Source organism: Poecilia reticulata, chromosome 22 (genome assembly GCF_904066995.2).
Source record: "Poecilia reticulata chromosome 22, P_reticulata-male-v2, whole genome shotgun sequence".
Classification (NCBI taxonomy): domain Eukaryota; kingdom Metazoa; phylum Chordata; class Actinopteri; order Cyprinodontiformes; family Poeciliidae; genus Poecilia; species Poecilia reticulata.
This window is the reverse complement of record NC_088851.1, coordinates 27742037-27760573: the sequence shown is the minus strand read 5'-3', so window position 1 is coordinate 27760573 and position 18537 is coordinate 27742037. Positions and strand designations below refer to the sequence as shown.

The 18537-nt window shown below is 49.9% G+C and overlaps 2 protein-coding genes across 8 annotated transcripts in view; both read left to right on the top strand.

Moving 5' to 3' along the window:
• Nucleotides 1–12: 12 nt before the first annotated feature.
• sdsl (serine dehydratase-like) lies at nt 13–7337 on the top strand. 3 transcript variants are annotated; one of them, XM_081603609.1, is made up of 9 exons: nt 13–372; nt 2136–2298; nt 2367–2403; nt 2471–2610; nt 2753–2841; nt 2908–3141; nt 3581–3711; nt 3786–3872; nt 6798–7337. In XM_081603609.1, exons 1-9 carry the CDS (start codon nt 182–184, stop codon nt 6899–6901), a joined length of 1176 nt encoding a protein of 391 aa, XP_081459735.1. In that variant the 5' UTR covers nt 13–181; the 3' UTR covers nt 6902–7337. The 3 variants fall into 3 exon arrangements, with proteins under 3 accessions (XP_081459735.1, XP_081459737.1, XP_081459736.1); XM_081603611.1 differs by lacking the exon at nt 13–372 and adding an exon at nt 566–839; XM_081603610.1 differs by lacking the exon at nt 13–372 and adding an exon at nt 1660–1912.
• Nucleotides 7338–7439: 102 nt separating this feature from the next.
• syt14a (synaptotagmin XIVa) overlaps nt 7440–18537 on the top strand; it is a 32786-nt gene continuing 21688 nt past the window's right edge. For all 5 annotated transcript variants that reach the window (XM_081603606.1, XM_081603604.1, XM_081603603.1 and 2 more), the window contains exons 1-6: nt 7440–7673; nt 9949–9996; nt 12987–13139; nt 16075–16287; nt 17163–17434; nt 17503–17952. In XM_081603606.1, the coding sequence (XP_081459732.1) occupies nt 7661–7673; nt 9949–9996; nt 12987–13139; nt 16075–16287; nt 17163–17434; nt 17503–17952 (1149 nt within the window). In that variant the 5' untranslated portion in view covers nt 7440–7660. The remainder of the gene's footprint in view (nt 7674–9948; nt 9997–12986; nt 13140–16074; nt 16288–17162; nt 17435–17502; nt 17953–18537) is intronic.

Below are 18537 nucleotides of genomic sequence, written 5' to 3'. Positions count from 1 at the left end.
CTGGTTCTACAACCTCTTTCAGAAACATTCTGCAAAATGATCCAGTTAGCCAACTCACCCTAGTCAGAAACGCTTAAAACGATTACCGGACAAATTTCTCTCTTTGCCTTAAATATGAAACTTGAACCAAATCCATCTGGTTCTGGCCAACAAATAGGGAAAAGGGTTACACTTCATCCAGATGTTAAAATGTTTCCAGACAATCATGAGGACACACACACACACACACACACACACACACACACACACACACACACACACACACACACACACACTCTGCATGAAACGCCAGAGGGTAACAGTCTGCGGACTTCAGACGGTCATAAAAGCTCAGCCATCCGCTCTGGACTCACCTGTCAGCTGCCTCAGCAGGTACGTTTGGGTCATTTAAAACTCACTCGTTACTACAGGAATCGTTTCTGTAGAACTCTTTGCTCTGGTTCTGAAAGCTGAAATATTCGCTTTTATTCATTTGAAGCCTTTAAATCCAGAGAAGGTTACAGTAAACACACGAAACCTTCAAAATAAAATCACGGCGAATCTAGGATTTTAATCTAAACTTCCGTTTAGATATTTAATTTTTTTTAATTATTCGTGGTAATAATGTTTATCATAAGTTAACAGAAAGCAGGCGGATAAATATACTTTTAAGTAAAATAATATATGTATAGACATTTTCCTTAATTTGGAAGTCCAACGGAAGCGCCATATTAATTCGGTCACGTGTTTAGCATGCAGCTGTTTCCATATTGAACTTGTGTTTCTTCCTGTTAGCAGCTTTATTTTCTAATCATCCTGTTACATATTGAACGCTCGTTTATTGCTACTCTTCACCAAACGTAAGTTCACATTTATTGTATGTAACCGCTTGTTTCATAACAGGAAGCTACATGCCAGTTGTGCATAAATCGTGCATATAATGGAATATTTTATAGTTTTAATGAACTTTTTAAAAAGTGTTCTAACTTGCTGTTTTTTGGTCAGTTTTAGATAGAGTTGTTTTTGCCCAGGTCTTAGATGGATGTCCCTCTCAAGATGGCGAACACGTTAACTAGTTCGCCATCTTGGAAGGGGAGATATCACTGCGGTAAACTAGCTACCTCTTTGGAGAACCGGCCCGCACACGATAGTAACGTGCGCGACACCTCAACACGTTACGGCGCTCCCGTTTACGTGCTGCTTTCAAAATAAAAGCGCGCATCCGGTTCATATTTGATCTGATTCCACTGCAGGTAGATTTCCAGCGGTTTCAAGTTTAGACTGTATTCAACAGGAAATGATGTATCTGAAAAAATGGGCTCCTTTAAAATTGGGGGGCTGGAAGGGGTGTCCCTCTGTCACCCAGAAGTGAGAGAAGTCACTGGAAACTGAGTTTTTCAACAATGTGTGTGTCAACTTTTGAAAAATCAAAACGTGTTCTTTAGATCAGCTCTTATTTTGAAATACGCATCAATCGCCCTGCAGCGAGAGAGTCACTGGTAACGCACCGTTCAACGTCACCATTTTTAAAGGTTTCATATGGTTTACAGTATTTTTGTTTCACACAATATATTTGAATTTATTTTAAGTTGCATCATTTCCTTTTGCAACTGCGTAAATAAAAAGTCTAAACGTGACGCCGCTGTTAATTTACTTGCAGTAGATCAAACATGAACCGGATGTGCGCTTTTACTCTGAAAGGAGCTCGTAAATGAGGGTACCGTAACGTGTTGTACCGTCGCGCAGCTTCACCGTCATGTTGGAAGAGGCAGCTAGCTTTACCTCTAAAGTTTTGCCCAAAAAGCAGAAATGACCAGTATCTCTGAAAAATTGTTGTGTTCAGAAATGTAGTTTATGTAAAACGTTAGACGTGATGATGGTCTAACATGAAACGGTTAATGAGGATTACTCATCAGGAGCCTGAGGCTCAGAAGTATGTTTTTCAGTCCAGCTGCATGAATAATGCAGGCAGTGTGGGAATGTGCTCTGCCTCATACGGGCCCCTGTTGACCGATGAACCGTTCTAGTTCTGGGGCCTCTTGGTGACCCCTAGAGGGGTCGGGGTCACACCCTGGGGTCTGGAGGAGCCTGTCGGCCCTAACTGGCTTATGCAGGTGAATTCTTCATTCAGATTCTAAACATTATTTTCGTCTCAGACTCATCTTGTGCGCCATGCCGCAGCATTTCCACGTGAACACGCCGCTGCTGGAGAGCGTCAGCATGTCCAAGATGGCGGGCACCGCCGTGTACCTGAAGATGGAGAACTGCCAGCCCTCCGGCTCCTTTAAGATCCGCGGCGTAGGACACCTCTGCCAGCAGGTGGGGGCGCCGTCACTCTGTCTGGAGCCGCTGTGCCTGTCTGCTGCTGACGCTCCGTGTTGTTGCAGCTCGCCAGCCGCTCCAGGGGAGTCGTGTGTTCTTCAGGTAACCTCTGACCCGTGACCTCGCCTCGTCATTCTAATGGGCGTCATGGTAACGGCCATCTCTACAGGTGGGAACGCCGGGATGGCCGCAGCCTACGTGGCCCGGAAGATGGGGCTCCCGGCGACCGTGGTGGTGCCGTCCTCCACCCCGGCGCTGGTGGTCCGCAGGCTGCAGGAGCAGGGCGCCGCCGTCAAGGTCGCCGGGAAGGTCAGAGCCGTCCTGCGTCAGGTCACCTGGGTTCTGACCAAGGATGTAGTTTCCTTCCGGTCCGTCTTTCCCAGAAGGTGGCGCCCGTCCAGCTGTTCCCCTGACCTCTGACCCCTGGATGCTTGTTGTCTCTAACCGTCAGGTTTGGGATGATGCCAACGCCGAAGCTCTGAGGCTGGCGGAGACGGAGCAGCTGACCTTCGTTCCTCCGTTTGATCACCCCCTGCTGTGGTAGGTACTCCTTGGCCCCTGACCTCTGACCCCTGCACAGACCCAGCATGTCCCCCGTCTGTCCAGGGAGGGTCACGCCTCGGTGGTGGCGGAGGCGGCGGCCGCCCTGGGCCCTGGGGCCCGGCCCGGCGCCGTGCTGCTGTCGGTGGGGGGCGGGGGCCTGCTGTGCGGCGTCGTCCGCGGCCTGAAGGACGCCGGCTGGGCGGACGTGCCAGTTATCGCCATGGAAACGGTGGGGGCCGACTGCTTCAACGCCGCCATCAAAGCTGGAGAGCTGGTGACTCTGGATGACATCACCAGGTTGGTCCAGCTCTGATCCCATTGGCTGCTTCTGACTGGCCGGCAGAACCAGCAGAACTCTGCTGGTTCTGCAGTAGAACCAGCAGAACCAGCAGAACCAGTAGAACCATCAGAACCAGTAGAACCATCAGAACCAGCAGAACCAGCAGAACCATCAGAACCAGTAGAACCATCAGAACCAGTAGAACCAGCAGAACCAGTAGAACCAGTAGAACCAGTAGAACCATCAGAACCAGTAGAACCAGTAGAACCATCAGAACCAGTAGAACCATCAGAACCATCAGAACCAGCAGTCTGAATTATTATTTCCTGCTTCAGTAGAAGAAAAATGAAGCAGCAAACAGAACCGTTACTTTAAGAAACACGACTCCTTCACACTCTTGTCTCCGTGTCCCCTGTGTCCCTCTGTGTCCCCTCCTGTCTCTGCCTCCGTCCCCAGCGAGGCCAAGTGTCTGGGTGCGAAGACGGTCTGCCGCAGAGCCTTTGAGCTGAGCCAGAGCGGCGAGGCGACCATCATCTCTGAGCTGGTGACGGACCAGGAGGCGCTCAGGGCCGTCCAGATGTTCCTGGGTCAGTGGCTTCCTGCCGCACACACCTGCCTCCGGTTCCGGTTCTGAAGGGCTTGTGCTGGTTCTGTGTTCCAGATGAGGAGCGGGTTCTTGTGGAGATGGCGTGTGGAGCAGCGCTGGCCGCCGTCTACAGCGGTCTGATCCCCAGACTGCAGGCCCAAGGCAGGCGGCCGCCGCATTTCTTATTGTTATCGTTATTGGGGCACCTGCTGCTCTACACCCAGTAGAATGTCTCTTTATTATTGGGGTCAGTGTTGTGGTACTCTATCGGCCTCAAGACCATTTGGTCTCGGGCGCTGAGGACTCTGCATTTTACCGAGACCGCAACTGAGAAAATATCACTAACCGTCCAGCAAACTGTCCAGTTTATTTAACATCAGTGGATGCAAAACGCACCGATTAAAATCCAACCAATCACGTGTTTCTGTTGCTCCCCTCCCCACCTTCCACTCGCACGCGGCGCTCTAGACATCCGCAGTGGTTTCCTCTCAGCGGCAGAAGATCTGTCTAACCGTCTGTAATAGAATAAAGCTGCATAAATCATCAGAAACCCGATGGCCACAGCTAACTCAGCAGCGCTTCGCTTTCACACACGGTGGGGACAACGTCTAACTTTTATCACTTAGAAAAGAAGCTTAAAGAAGGTGAGCTACGTTAACATGATGCTAGCAGAGCTAGCTGAACAGAGACACATAAGCATTGTGATGAAAACAGTCACTCACTGCCTGAATTATTGTGCGGAGGTGTTGACTGACTTGTCGCATATATGGGGCAACGCTGTGACCAAAAATCTGCAATATAGTGATGCAACCATTCAGGAACAGTCCGATTTTTCAGAACGGCTCTTTACTTATTAGATGGGACTGGAGTCACTGAGAGCCTATCAGATTACCATACGCTGTCAGAATGGCATACATGCACTGAGTCCCACGCCTGCATGCACGTTAAGAAGTCCAACAGTCAGAGGAGTTGTCAGTTCACCATACGTAACAAGTTATGACAAAAATATGTCATTAAATTGTTTTCAAAGATAACTATATAGATATACGTTGTCGTGGTTTCAAAGTGTATTTAAAGCAGTGGTTTCCAAACTATTTCTATGGCTTACAAATGGCTGTCTGGTTGAACAACGTGTGGGGGTGGGGGGTGATTCTTAGAGACTCCCTGTTCTACTCAGCCCGGCTCCAGACGAACAAAGGGGGGAATCAACGTTTTTGGGGGCAAAATGAATCGTAGCTGAACATAGACAACAACACCAGTAGCCTACAGGCTACTTGTTAAGCTTGAGGTGCTGTATTGATATTAGCTAGTCATCTTTTAGCTAACTTTACCTGCATCCAGCAGCTTCACTCATCTCCGAACTGTGAAAAGTTCTTTGCGTTTTGCTGCCATGATTCTAACACACCTGCGTATCTGCACAACAGCAGCAGGTCTCCTTCACTGGTGTAAACCCAGCGTCGTAGCGCTCATGTTGCGTTTAAAGGCGGCTCGGAAAAACAGGTTACCACATGTTAACAATGGATTAAACAGTTTTAACTGCTGATAAAAGTCACAGAGGACACAGATATGGGAAGTGTGGAAGCCCTACTGTATCTAATTGACAGAGGAATAACAGAGAGTTGGCCATTCTAAGGTTAAAACCCAGCACATACAGCGTTCATGTTTTGTTTTGTTTTTTTCATCCAGACGGCTTCCCTCGCCCCCTGCAATGGCTCGGCGCCTCCCCTAGGGGGCACGCCCCACAGTTTGGGAACCTCTGATTTAAAGCATGGTCTGGCTGCAGCTGCAGTCAACTACAACACACACCGTGTAAAACTCATTAACCTACTTAACCGCTAAGTCAGGATGCCATACAACTGTTAATAACAAAGTGTATGATGATCTACGTCATGATTCTATGTTGCTGATTAAATAAAATCATATGGTAATGACGTGACTGACAGATATAGCCGTGAGCTTGTGCTAAGCATGACGATCTGACAGCGTATGCTGACCTGACAGAACACCGTTCTTTGTTCTTGTAATGCTCTGCGTACACTGCAGTAGCTATCATTATTTTATTTAATTATGTACATTGATATTTTTTTAATTAACAAATAAATAAAACGCAAGAACGAAAGAGCACACACAGCATGCTCATTGCTCTGTGATCGTTTCGTTCAAAGTGGCAGCTGTAATGTCTGCCATGGTCTCAGACTACCTGGCTTCATGTAGCAGAAGGGAGGGTGAGAACAGTCACGGTGAGCGACTTGTGCTTGGTTACTTCTTGCTTGTTGCTCCTTGGTCAGTGTTCATAGTTGACCGTCAGGGCATTGCCTCAATTGCTATATTTAATGGTGCAGACAGTGGTGGTTTCTGACATGAGCAATATGGGCAAACGCCCAGGGCGTTATGTTTTTAGGGATGGCATGAGACCACCGAGGATCGTAGCACAGAGATGGAAGCAAAGCAGAACAAAGTTTGTTCTGCATTTAATATTATTTAAATTTATTAAGTATTTAATATCTAGGTGTTTTTATGGGAATGTGGATCTTTCAGATCAATTTGATAAGTAATTTTGATCATATTCCACATTTTATTGTATCACGTAGAGCGGGCCGCTGGTCTCGGTCTTGGGTTAGGTGGTCTTGACCACAACACTGATTGGGGTTATAAAAAAGTTTATTTTAATTTTAATTCATGTATTTTATGTTTTTAAGTTGTTCATGTGTTTTATTTTAGTTTTTATTACGTTTTTATTAGATGTGTTTATTTTTTTTAATTTGTTTACGTTTTTTTTGTTTGTTTTTTTATTTTTACTTGGTTTCATTTTTGTTAAGATTGAATTATTACTCATCAAAGAAAACAACTAATATATGTGCAAATATATTAGTAATATATTAGTAATATTACTATAAATTAGTAATATGAAGTAATGTGTGCAAATATTTGCACATATTACTTCATATTACTAATTTATAGAAGGTCTTTTAATATTCCTGTTTGACTCAGAAACGTTTGGGTGTAAGGAAGCTGAGGACCGAACCGGAGCAGAACCTTCATGTCCTCAGAACCTCACCTGTGACCTAAATCTGGTTTGTTTTCCAGGCCGTCTGCCGACTCCCTTGCGCCCCCTGCTGGTGATCGTGTGCGGCGGCAGCAGCATCAACATGGAGCAGCTGATCAGCCTCCAGCAGAAGCTGCAGAGCTAAAGCATTGCATTCTGGGAAATGTGCCACCAGACTCATTGCTGGTCATAAAGTTTAATTATTGCTAATTTTATGTGCTTTTCATGAGTGATGAAATGAACGATTGAAGAGTCTCAGCCTGCAGTTGGCCTTCTCACCACATGGTGGTGCTGTAGAACCTGATGGGAAACTAACTGTTGGCAGACGGGGGAGCTAATGCGGCCGGTTTCTATGGCAACAGGAAGGAGACGCTCTGATGAGGCCGTCAGCGGCTATAAATAGGAAGTCAGCAGGAGAAGCTGTGGCTGAAATGTTCTGGTTCTGGAACATCAGAACCAGAATGTCCCGCGGGACCAGCCTGGAGGAGGAGCAGGGAACGGGTCCAGTTAGGCTACCGGAAGTCGGCTTCATCCTTCCCGTGTTTGTCAATCAATTTATTAAAAGAAAAAATACAGTTCAACGCTTTTGGCTCGGAGGTTTATTTTCTACACTCACATAATCAGTTAGAAAGCTAAAGATTTAGTTTAATACCTAGAAATGTAGCTTGAAGCTAAAAGGTTAGCTTTGAGTAAGTACATTAAATATTTAGCTTTATAACTAAATATGTAGGTTGAAACTGTGACAAATGGAAGAGTAACTGAACGTATTTATCTGGTATAAAAAGCTAATGTTGCTAATGGCGTCTCATAGAAATGTGCCACATAGAGCTGCAGCCTTTAGCTTCGAAACATTCTAAACTCAGTTCTCTTTAGCGCCCCCTGTGGTTGGAGCCAGCAGAACATCATGGCGATTGATGGTAAGTAGGCCAATAACGGCTCTGCTCTCCGCGGGACTTAACTCCGTCTGGGTTACCTCCTTGTGGTTCTGGTCCGGACGGGTTGTGTTTCCGATCAGGAAGGCAGTACCTGTGTCCAGTTCGGGTCCGGTTCGGACAGCTGTCCTGTTGGAGAAAAGCAGTGATTCTCCGTGTTTGTACCGGTGGTTCTGATCGGAAAGCTCCTTCATGTTTGAACGCGGCTTTCTTGCCCTTTTTCCGCTAAAGCGGCGGTTCTGCGGCTCGGTTCGGAGCCCCGAACCTCCGGGTGGTGCTGCTGGAGTCAGAGAGGGGAGAAGCGTCAGGGCTGGCTGCAGGAAGCGGAGCAAGAAGCTCCGAAACTTGGAGATGGCCGTTTCCCGCGCCGCTTTTCCCTCCGCGCTGACTGACAGGCTACGACCTGCCCGGTTCTGGTTCTGACCTGCCCGGTTCTGGTTCTGACTAGCCCGGTTCTGGTTCTGACCTGCCCGGTTCTGGTTTTGACCAGCCCGGTTCTGGTTCTGACCTGCCCGGTTCTGGTTTTGACTAGCCCGGTTCTGGTTCTGACCTGCCCGGTTCTGGTTCTGACTAGCCCGGTTCTGGTTCTGACCTGCCCGGTTCTGGTTTTGACCAGCCCGGTTCTGGTTCTGACCTGCCCGGTTCTGGTTCTGACCTGCCCGGTTCTGGTTTTGACCAGCCCGGTTCTGGTTCTGACCTGCCCGGTTCTGGTTTTGACCAGCCCGGTTCTGGTTCTGACCTGCCCGGTTCTGGTTCTGACCTGCCCGGTTCTGGTTCTGACCTGCCCGGTTCTGGTTCTGACCTGCCCGGTTCTGGTTCTGACCAGCCCGGTTCTGGTTCTGACCTGCCCGGTTCTGGTTGTGACCTGCCCGGTTCCGGCGGAATGTGGGTCATATTCAGAGTTTCATGTGTAGGAGGAACTCGGTTCCGGTCCGGTCCAATAGAACCTCCAGAGAAGCCTTATGATGCATCTGAAATAATCCAACATTAAATCTGGTTTCGTGTATTTAGTGTAAAGGAAACTGGACCTAAACTGGGAATCAGGATTTCTGATCTTGAGGGGAAGTGACGTCATAGCCAGCTTCACAGAGAAGCTCCTTAACATTTGGGATAATTTATGATTTTAGGGTCTTCAGATGCTGCTTTCATTCATATTTATGTGACAAACCAGAACAAGTTATTTTACTAATAAAATCTGAAAAGTGTGGCATGCATTTGTCTTCAGCCTCCGTTGTTCTGATGCCACCAGAACGATTCACACTGAAAAGGTTCAGCTAAATACCTCAAGGTGGACAAAACTCTCTTCCTCTTCCTCCAGTCCAGAGAAGCATTGAACGGAAAACCAGACTGTTTTCATGGTTTCCATGGTTACTAGATAAAGGCTCTACTTCCTGGTTTGATTCTCTCTTCTCTCAAAGCTGCTTGTTGCTGGAGATGCAGAGTAGAGATGGGCAGGAGAGAGCGAGGCGGCACCCCCACCGGCCCCTTTAGCAGAGGAAACAACTGCTCCTCTCCCTTCAAAATAAAAGCACGAGTACAAATGTCTTATTGATGAATTCCTAACGGTCGAAAATAAAAACTTCGTAAATTGAACTTTATTTAACTGAAAGTTTACAAAACAGCCGAGTAAATTAAGGGTTTAGCATTTAGCTGGAGCAAAGATTTAGAGAAAGCTAAGTGCGCTAAATGTTTCTGTTAGCTAAAGCGCTAAATGACAAACAAGCTCCACTATGAGCGGAGGTGTGCCGAGAGACGGATGGAGGACAGACTGGGGGACAGACTGGGGGACATCAGCCTGAAGCCAGAGGTCACAGCTTGGGTGTGAAGGTTAGCAGGCTTTGAAAGAACGAGGCTGTGAAGCAGGAAGTGACATCACTTCAGCGAGACAACAGGTCAAACGGTTTGACTTCAGTCAATAATCAGTGGATTGATCACATGACCACCTCATCTACTTCCTGCTCCGTCACATTTAACCTTTTATTACGGCGAGTCTCTGAAGAGTTGCGGTAAAACGTGGGACGGATCCAGCCTGGCTGCCGGCTCGGCCTGCTGAGTCGCTCTGCTAGCTTCCTTTAGAGTCTGAGGGACTGCATCTGGTCTAGTCAAAGTAAAAGCGATTGCTCGTCTGAGGCTGCAGAGGAGGTAGAGGATGCTGAGCTTCCTGATATACACACAGCTGCTGCTTCCCGTTTACTGGTCCGGTCCAGGTTCTGGTTCTGGTCCTTATTCTGCGTCTCATCCTCCCTCCTTGTCTCTCCAGGTGGAGATCGTCACTGTGGAGGTCATGAGCTGATCTGCATCAGGAAAGGTAGAGGAGTCTGCAGCCCGTCCCCTGTGTCCCCTGTCCGCCATGTCCCCTGTCCACCATGTCCCCTGTCCGTCCCCTGTCCACCATGTCCCCTGTCCGCCATGTCCCCTGTCCGCCATGTCCCCTGTCCGCCATGTCCCCTGTCCGCCATGTCCCCTGTCCGCCATGTCCCCTGTCCGCCATCTCCCCTGTCCACCATCTCCCCTGTCCACCATGTCGCCTGTCCGCCATGTCCCCTGTCCGCCATGTCCCCTGTCCGCCATGTCCGCCATGTCCCCTGTCCGCCATGTCCCCTGTCCGCCATGTCCCCTGTCCACCATGTCCCCTGTCCGCCATGTCCCCTGTCCACCATGTCCCCTGTCCACCATGTCCCCTGTCCACCATGTCCCCTGTCCACCATGTCCCCTGTCCACCATGTCCCCTGTCCATGTCCCCGGTCCGCCATGTCCCCTGTCCACCATGTCCCATGTCCGCCATGTCGCCTGTCCGCCATGTCCCATGTCCGCCATGTCCCCTGTCCGCCATGTCCCATGTCCGCCATGTCGCCTGTCCGCCATGTCCCTGTACACCCTGTCCCCTGTCCACCATGTCCCCTGTACGCCATGTCCCCGGTCCACCATGTCCCCTGTCCACCATGTCCCCTGTCCATGTCCCCTGTCCGCCATGTCCCCTGTCCACCATGTCCCATGTCCGCCATGTCGCCTGTCCGCCATGTCCCATGTCCGCCATGTCCCCTGTCCGCCATGTCCCATGTCCGCCATGTCGCCTGTCCGCCATGTCCCCTGTCCGCCATGTCCCCTGTCCACCATGTCCCCTGTCCGCCATGTCCCCTGTCCACCATGTCCCCTGTCCGCCATGTCCACCATGTCCCCTGTCCATGTCCCCTGTCCACCATGTCCCCTGTCCACCATGTCCCCTGTCCACCATGTCCCCTGTCCACCATGTCCCCTGTCCACCATGTCCCCTGTCCACCATGTCCCCTGTCCGCCATGTCCCCTGTCCACCATGTCCCCTGTCCACCATGTCCCCGGTCCACCATGTCCCCTGTCCACCATGTCCCCTGTCCACCATGTCCCCTGTCCACCATGTCCCCTGTCCACCATGTCCCCTGTCCACCATGTCCCCTGTCCACCATGTCCCCTGTGTCCCCTGTCCACCATGTCGCCTGTCCGCCATGTCCCCTGTCCACCATGTCCCCTGTCCGCCATGTCCCCTGTCCACCATGTCCCCTGTCCACCATGTCCCCTGTCCATGTCCCCGGTCCACCATGTCCCCTGTCCACCATGTCCCCTGTCCATGTCCCCGGTCCGCCATGTCCCCTGTCCACCATGTCCCCGGTCAGCCATGTCCCCTGTCCACCATGTCCCTGCCTGTTGTCCTGTCCTGTTGTGTCGTCTCATTCAATCGTCTGTAGGATCCGGATGGACACTCAAACTTCACGTCTAATTCAGTCAAACTAAGAAATAAAGCAGCTTCAGTCAGAGGCGCGTTCAGCCGCTGCGACGCTGTGATCAGCTGGAGAACGGGTCCAGCTGGAGAACGGGTCCAGCTGGAGAACGGGTCCAGCTGGAGAACGGGTCCAGCTGGAGAACGGGTCCAGCTGGAGAACGGGTCCAGCTGGAGAACGGGTCCAGCTGGGTCCAGCTGGAGAACGGGTCCAGCTGGGTCCAGCTGGAGAACGGGTCCAGCTGGAGAACGGGTCCAGCTGGAGAACGGGTCCAGCTGGAGAACGGGTCCAGAGTTTATTATTGAACCTGCGGTGAAGTAGAGGCCACTGATCTACCGGGTTTGTGGTCGATGAAGCTTCTGATTTTACTTTTCCAGCCAGATTTAAACGATTTAAACGATTTAAACGATTTACACCCAGCAGCAGATTCCTTCGCTTTCCCGGCAGTAATGGGTTTATTGGGAGTAAATAATTCTTCTCCCCTTTAACTGCTTGATGCGCCTGCAGCCAAAGCTAAGGTCAAAGGAAATGAGCCACTAGGAAACTCCTGGGACCCAACAGGAATCAGAATCTGTTGCTGGGCCCCATAAGCACAGCATGATGGACTGGTGCTGCATCTCACTTTCTAAGTTTACCTCAAGAAAAGTTATGCAAAAATCTGAAATTATACAATTTAAGAGTAAAGATGCAGGCTCACAAATACGCTTTTATATATATATATATATATATATATATATATATTTATTCTTTTAAGCGTATACTCGCTTCATGTATTCATCTCCAGTCAGTTTAACAGGTGAACTCTCACCTCGCCCCAAACATTTAGAGCTTTTCTGTCAATGTTATCGACGGGATTTGGCTCCTTAGTTCGTCGAAGCTCATCTACCTGCCATGTTCCGCCTCCCGTCTGTTCGGACCGGGATGTTATGGTGCGGTTCGTCCGTAAAGCTGCTCTGTAGCCATCAGCCGCCTGTCTCTCTGCTCACCTGTATGAATCCTCCTCGGCTCCAACCAGCAGCTCCGGAGCAGAAAGGCTGCCGGACTCCCAGCAGTCAGTCAAATCCCCGCGGGCCGAACCTGCAGATGCTGCTAACATTTAGCTTTCATCAGGAACTCAGGCAGAACTGAGAACATAATGTTGAAACTGCAGACAGAAATGTTGGAGCTGCTAAAGCCACATTAGCAGCTTCACATTAAATCTCCTGGTTGTTGCTCAGCTCAGCAGGTTTAACTCATCCTGCCGGTCCGAGGCTGATGGGAACCAGCCGGTCCGAGGCTGATGGGAACCAGCCGGTCCGAGGCTGATGGGAACCAGCCGGACTGGTTCTGTTGGACTCGGTGGTTTTAATTTGAACAGATTTAATCTGATGTTATGAGTAGATTAATGAGTGAAGGTCGGTCCTGTTTTGGCTCTGATCCGACTTGAACCAGAATGATGCTGGACCCGTTGCCATGGTAACTATTAGGCAGCGTCCATCTCTGCTGATGGTCAGGCATATGTAAAGCTGTGCGTTCCTGAGGTTCTGTTTGTGTTCCGGTCCAGTTTCTCCGGAGGTTCTGGGCTTCCTGACGGCCATCGCGCTCTTCATCATCCTCATGACCTTCCTCTTCTGGTTCCTCAACAACAAGATGGTTCTGCAGAACCCGGCCAGCCTGCAATGCCTCGACGATTTCAGGAAGAACCCGGAGCCGCAGGGTGAGTCCTGATGAGTCTTGAAGACCTGCATCTTCCTGATGGAAGGAAGATGCAGGTCTCGGCGCATGCTCGGCACCGGCCGAGCATGCGCACCCACACTTAAGCTCCCCTCCTCGGACCCAACCCCCCAGCACGCAGGGCCTGGAGGCTCGTGCCCCTGGTAGGGCAGGATCAAACCAGACCCTGGGAGGAGAGAGGGGGCTCAGGTCTGCCACGCGCCCGAGTGTGACAGACCCCGGCCGGCCCCAGAAGACCGACCGGCCCCCTCTCACCTCTGGAGGGTGAGAGAACCGGGAGGGAGGGACGGAGGGAGAGGGGGTGGCTCAGGTCTACCACACCGGAGTGGGGCAGGCCCAGACCGGCCCCGGAGGACCGGCCGGCCCCCTCTCGCCTCTGGAGGGCTGGGACTTAGTCAGTCAGGTTTCCACCTGACTGACAGAACCAGTTCATACTAAACCAGTTCCAGGGTTTCCCCCAGAAAACTTGCCGAGGCGGTAAACTGTGTTTTTGTCTTAAAAGATGTTAAGGTGACAGGAAATGTAAAAATATCGCTCAGTAATTATACGTTACGGGGAAACATCACCAGTGAAACACTACGTCAACCCACAACTAGTCTGAAAAACTACAAATCAGAATATACAATTAAAATGAATATCAATTATTTGCACTTCTGTTTAATCCAAATTAAGTCAGTGGCTCCATGGGGCCCCCAGGGCTTCAGGGGCCCCATAAATACTAATATTTTAACACAGACCAGATACATGAATTAACCCTGTACTGAGATGATCAATGCTGCTAAATGTGATTCAATTTCAGTAAACATAAATGAAAAGATTTTAAATTGTTTAACATTTAAATGTAAGATTTTAAGGATTTGGCAAGTTTACTTTGTAAAAGTTCAGAGAACAATATCCATAGTTAGACTGTTTAGTTACCATAGCAACAATCTGATGGTGTAGTTTAATCTTTAAGTTTGAGCTGTTTGTTCACAAACACAAATTAGTAAACTGCAGTTATAACTGATGGCTTTATGTTGGCCAGTTAAGCTCCTCCCCCTCTCTGATTAACACGTCTGAAGGTTTTAGCAACAAAAGGGATCAGATTCTGCTCCAGGCCTCATCCAGCCTTGGACCGGCCCTGCATGATGAGGTAACCTGCTGCACTGCGCAGAGATGGCAATCTTTTCTTCGGAGGTTTTTATTATTTTTATACCTGTTACTTCACTAAGTGTAGCTGCAAGATAATCTTTGTCCTGCTTTATTCATCACAACTTCAGTCGTTTTACATGTTTTAACTGCTGTTCTCTTTGGGGGGGAGCATTTGCCTCGTTTTGTTCTCCCGCAACAAACGGGAGATTTAATTAAATGCTGCTAATGTGGCTTTAGTAGCTCTTCCATTTCGTGTCTGTTGAGTTTTTAATAAGCGCCTCAGAAACTATTCTGGTTGGTCGAGTTTATGGGACGAGTTTCTCAGATCTCCATGCGGCCGTCTGACTAAGTGGAGAAAGCATTTGATACGGTTTGATGCATTGTGTAACTGGAAAAATAATACTAAAACTAATAATATAATATAAAATCAGTGTGATGCGTTACAGACAGGAGCAAAAGCTCCTCACCAGGCTGAACCTGCATGATCAGGTTAGCGCTAGTTTGTTAACTAATACACCGGCCAACCGGGAACACAGATAAACTTTATCAGCGCAGGCAGAGCCGGGCGCTGGGCGGCGTGTTGAGATGGAAAAGCCACACAAAATTCTTTGTTCACAAATATACACCATTCTCACCGCTCGCTCAACGCACCTCTGAAAGCGACTACAAGTTATTCCTGCAGTTCACGCAGAGCTGCGCAACCAGAGCTAACCAGAGTGGTGTTTAAAGTCCTACCTTGATCAAAAACTCTGGAAAGAATCATAATTCCTCTCAGGGGGTTGATGTAAATATCCATAGAGGTCAGGTTTTTTAAATAATTATTTTCCTAAAAACATAAACAAGAAACGCTTAGCCTGGCGGTGGCGCTAGGGTCTACAATACACTGGGGGAAACCCTGCAGTTCTTTAGTGAACCGGTTCTTTACCAGGCCAGTTCATACTGAATCAGTTCGTTGTTCAGATGAATCGGTTAGCTGTCTGGTCTGTTGGATTTCTGGAATCGTTTTTTAACTTCTGATTTCTTCTGATCCACGTCAGCTCATATGTTTACATACAGTGAGCCGAGTCCTTGCAGAAGTTTGTCTGTCTGGTTAGTTCTGGTGACCGGGATCTGCCAGGAGGTTCTGGTAGCAGAACTCACTGGTTGGAATAGAACCAGAGACTCCAGGGACTGGAAACTTCTGGAGAACCAGTAAAGCCAGTAGAGGCTAGTAGCAAAAGGAAGCCAATCCACTCATGAATATTTATTAATATTCGGCGAATATTAATGAATATTAATTGTCTCAGCCTGGCAGAGCTTTGACCAGGACGCTGAGGTGAAGCAGAGCTCTGCTACCCCCTGCTGGTCGGAAGCTGCAGCTGCAGCACTTCCTGAAAATGTTAAACTAATAATGAATCTATTTCATTTCTCAGTGAGACTACCAGCATGTGGATGAATCAGACCTGCTGGTAACCATGGCAACAGCTTCATGTTTCATGTCCAGCTTGATGGATGTTTCTGTTTCGTGCGTCAGGCTTTACTGACTGCTGCTCTTCACAGCCAGCCATTGTTCGCGTCTCCATAAATATGCTTCTGTTGTGTAACGCCATTGCATAATGTCGCTGATTATGAGCCCATCGCCATGGCAACGGCTTTATTACCAGTTATTCCCTGAAAAACTCCCAGATCCTCACAAGTAGCAGGTCCTGCGACTGGGATCCTGCCAGATCCTGCTAAACAGTCCAGTTCTGGTTCTGGGTTCTGGTTCCCAGAGGATGACAGTCCTTAAGCCTCCCGTCTGTCCCCAGCAGACACGGCGTCCTGCGGCGGCGACTCTTCGGACAGCGACGGCGAGCTGCTGGGTCGGTACCAGGAGGCAGTGGGCCGCTCCCAGGGCCTCAGAGGAGCAGCAGGGACCGCGGGTGGCGCCAGGCCCCGGGGGGGCTTCAGGTGGGAGAGCCGGCAGAACTACAGAGCCCTGACCGGAGACGGCTACAGCAGCGAGGCCTCGGCGGACGATGGTACGATGTAACCATGGCAACACACTAAATGATGGATGGATGGATGGATGGATGGATGGATGGATGGATGGATGGATGGATGGATGGATGGATGGATGGATGGATGGATGGATGGATGATGGATGGATGGATGGATGGATGGATGAGGATGCATACCAAACCAAACCAACTTTATTTATAAAGCACTTTAAAACAACCACAGCTGATACAATGTGCTGTACATTAAAACACAACATAACAATAAAAAATAAAAACTCTTACAGTTTAAAAACAAACATACAATTTAAAACTGGATCCTGCTGTAAACCAGATCCCCAAGTAAAATAGATGGTTTAAGACGAGCTTTAAAGTGGACAGTGAAGGGGCGTCTCTGACCTGCCAAGGCAAGTCGGTCCATAACTTTGGGCCCAGGACAGAGAAGCTCTGACCCTCTGAGCCTCCTGGAGCTGCTGACCTGAGAGACCGATGGGGCCCGTAGGGGTGAAGAAGCTCAGAGGTCAGCCGGGCCAAGATTATGTAGTGATTTAAAAACAAACATGAGAATTTTAAATGAATCCTAAAATATACAGGCAGCCAGTGAAGTGAGGCCAGGTCAGGGGTCAGGGGTCACATGCTCCCTCTTTCCAGTTCCTGTTAAAAGTGGTGCAGCAGCATCTGAACCAGCTGCAGCGACTGACTGACTCCCAGATGAAGGGAGTTAAAGCGCTCCAAACCAGCAGATGGAAACACAGACACGCGCCTAGCTCCCGTTTTCTTCTTTGCTCTAATAGTTGGGTTAAAATGTGCAGGGCAGTTGTGTGAAAGGTCCTGGGAGTATGTGCTGTCAGATCTGTTGCTCGTAGACGCGTTGATGCCACCAAACTCTCCCCAACCAGCCAACTGCATCCAGAGGATGAGGAGAACGCCGCCGCTGGACGAGCTGCAGCCGCCTCCCTACCAGGACGAGAACGGCTCTCCCAGGATGTCCTGCACACTGTCGGACCTGGGCGACGCCAAGTGCGACCTGTCCCAGACCAGCGGCAGTCCTCACCTGTCCTTTGGGAAGTGCCTGAGCGAGGGCAGCGACGGCCAGGAGAGCGAAGGCTACCTGAACAAAGGCTACGAAGAGGACGCCCCCAGCGACAGCACTGCCGTCCTCAGCCCTGAGGTAAACGCCGACCTTTGATCCGCTGACAGCCTGATGCTCCTGCTGGACCTGAACCTCTCCTCTTCTAGGACACGTCGGCCCGCGGGTCGGCTGCACGCTTCCCAAAAGGCTACGAACCCGATGCCCTTTCCAAGTACGGCACCCTGGATGTGGTGTTTGACTACGACTCGGAGGAGCAGCAGCTGACCGTGACCATCATGGCGGTGACCGACCTGCCCTCCATCAAACACACAGGAAACTTCTCCTGGCAGGTGCACCTGGTGCTGCTGCCCACCAAGAAGCAGAGGGCCAAGACAGGCGTCCAGCGAGGGCCCGGCCCCGTCTTCACCGAGACCTTCCGCTTCAGCCACGTGGAGACGGAGATGATCGGCAACTACGCCGTCCGCTTCCGCCTCTACAGCATCCGACGCATGAAGAAGGAGAAGGTGTTCGGAGAAAAGGTCTTCTACCTCACCAAGCTCAACCTCCAGGGCAAAATGTCTGTGCCGGTCATCCTGGATCCATGCTGCAGTCTCCCGGTAAGACGCACCACGGCCCTCCCATCCCTGCTTTCATTGACGGCTCTTTACTTAACCTGCATTTATACAGTTTGTTCCATTGATCCAAGATCTCTTGTTCCACAGACTGTACTTTCAATGAAACAAACCGATTCCGTCTCACTCCGGTCCGTTTCAGTCCGACTCCGGTCCGTTTCAGTCCGACTCCGGTCCGCTTCATTTCCACTCCGGTCCGCTTCAGTCCCACTCCGGTCCGTTTCAGTCCGACTCCGGTCCGCTTCATTCCTATTCCGGTCCGCTTCAGTCCCACTCCGGTCCGTTTCAGTCCCACTCCAGTCCGCTTCATTCTAACTCCGGTCCGCTTCATTCTGACTCCAGTCCGGTTTAGTCTGACTCCGGTCCGCTTCATTCTCACTCCGGTCCGTTTCAGTCCGACTCCGGTCCGCTTCATTTCCACTCCGGTCCGCTTCTGTCCAATTCCGGTCCGCTTCAGTCCCACTCTGGTCCATTTCATTCCGACTCCGGTCCGTTTCATTTCCACTCCGGTCTGTTTCAGTCCGACTCCGGTCCGCTTCAGTCCGACTCCGGTCCGTTTCATTCCCACTC

Excerpts from the sequence above, each read along its gene's own strand:
- sdsl (XM_081603609.1), top strand. The coding sequence starts at position 182 with ATGTTAAAATGTTTCCAGACAATCATGAGGACACACACACACACACAC. Across the intron at positions 2,611-2,752 it reads CCGTCAAGGTCGCCGGGAAG|GTTTGGGATGATGCCAACGC; the intron begins GTCAGAGCCGTC and ends TCTAACCGTCAG. Across the intron at positions 3,142-3,580 it reads ACTCTGGATGACATCACCAG|CGAGGCCAAGTGTCTGGGTG; the intron begins GTTGGTCCAGCT and ends CTCCGTCCCCAG.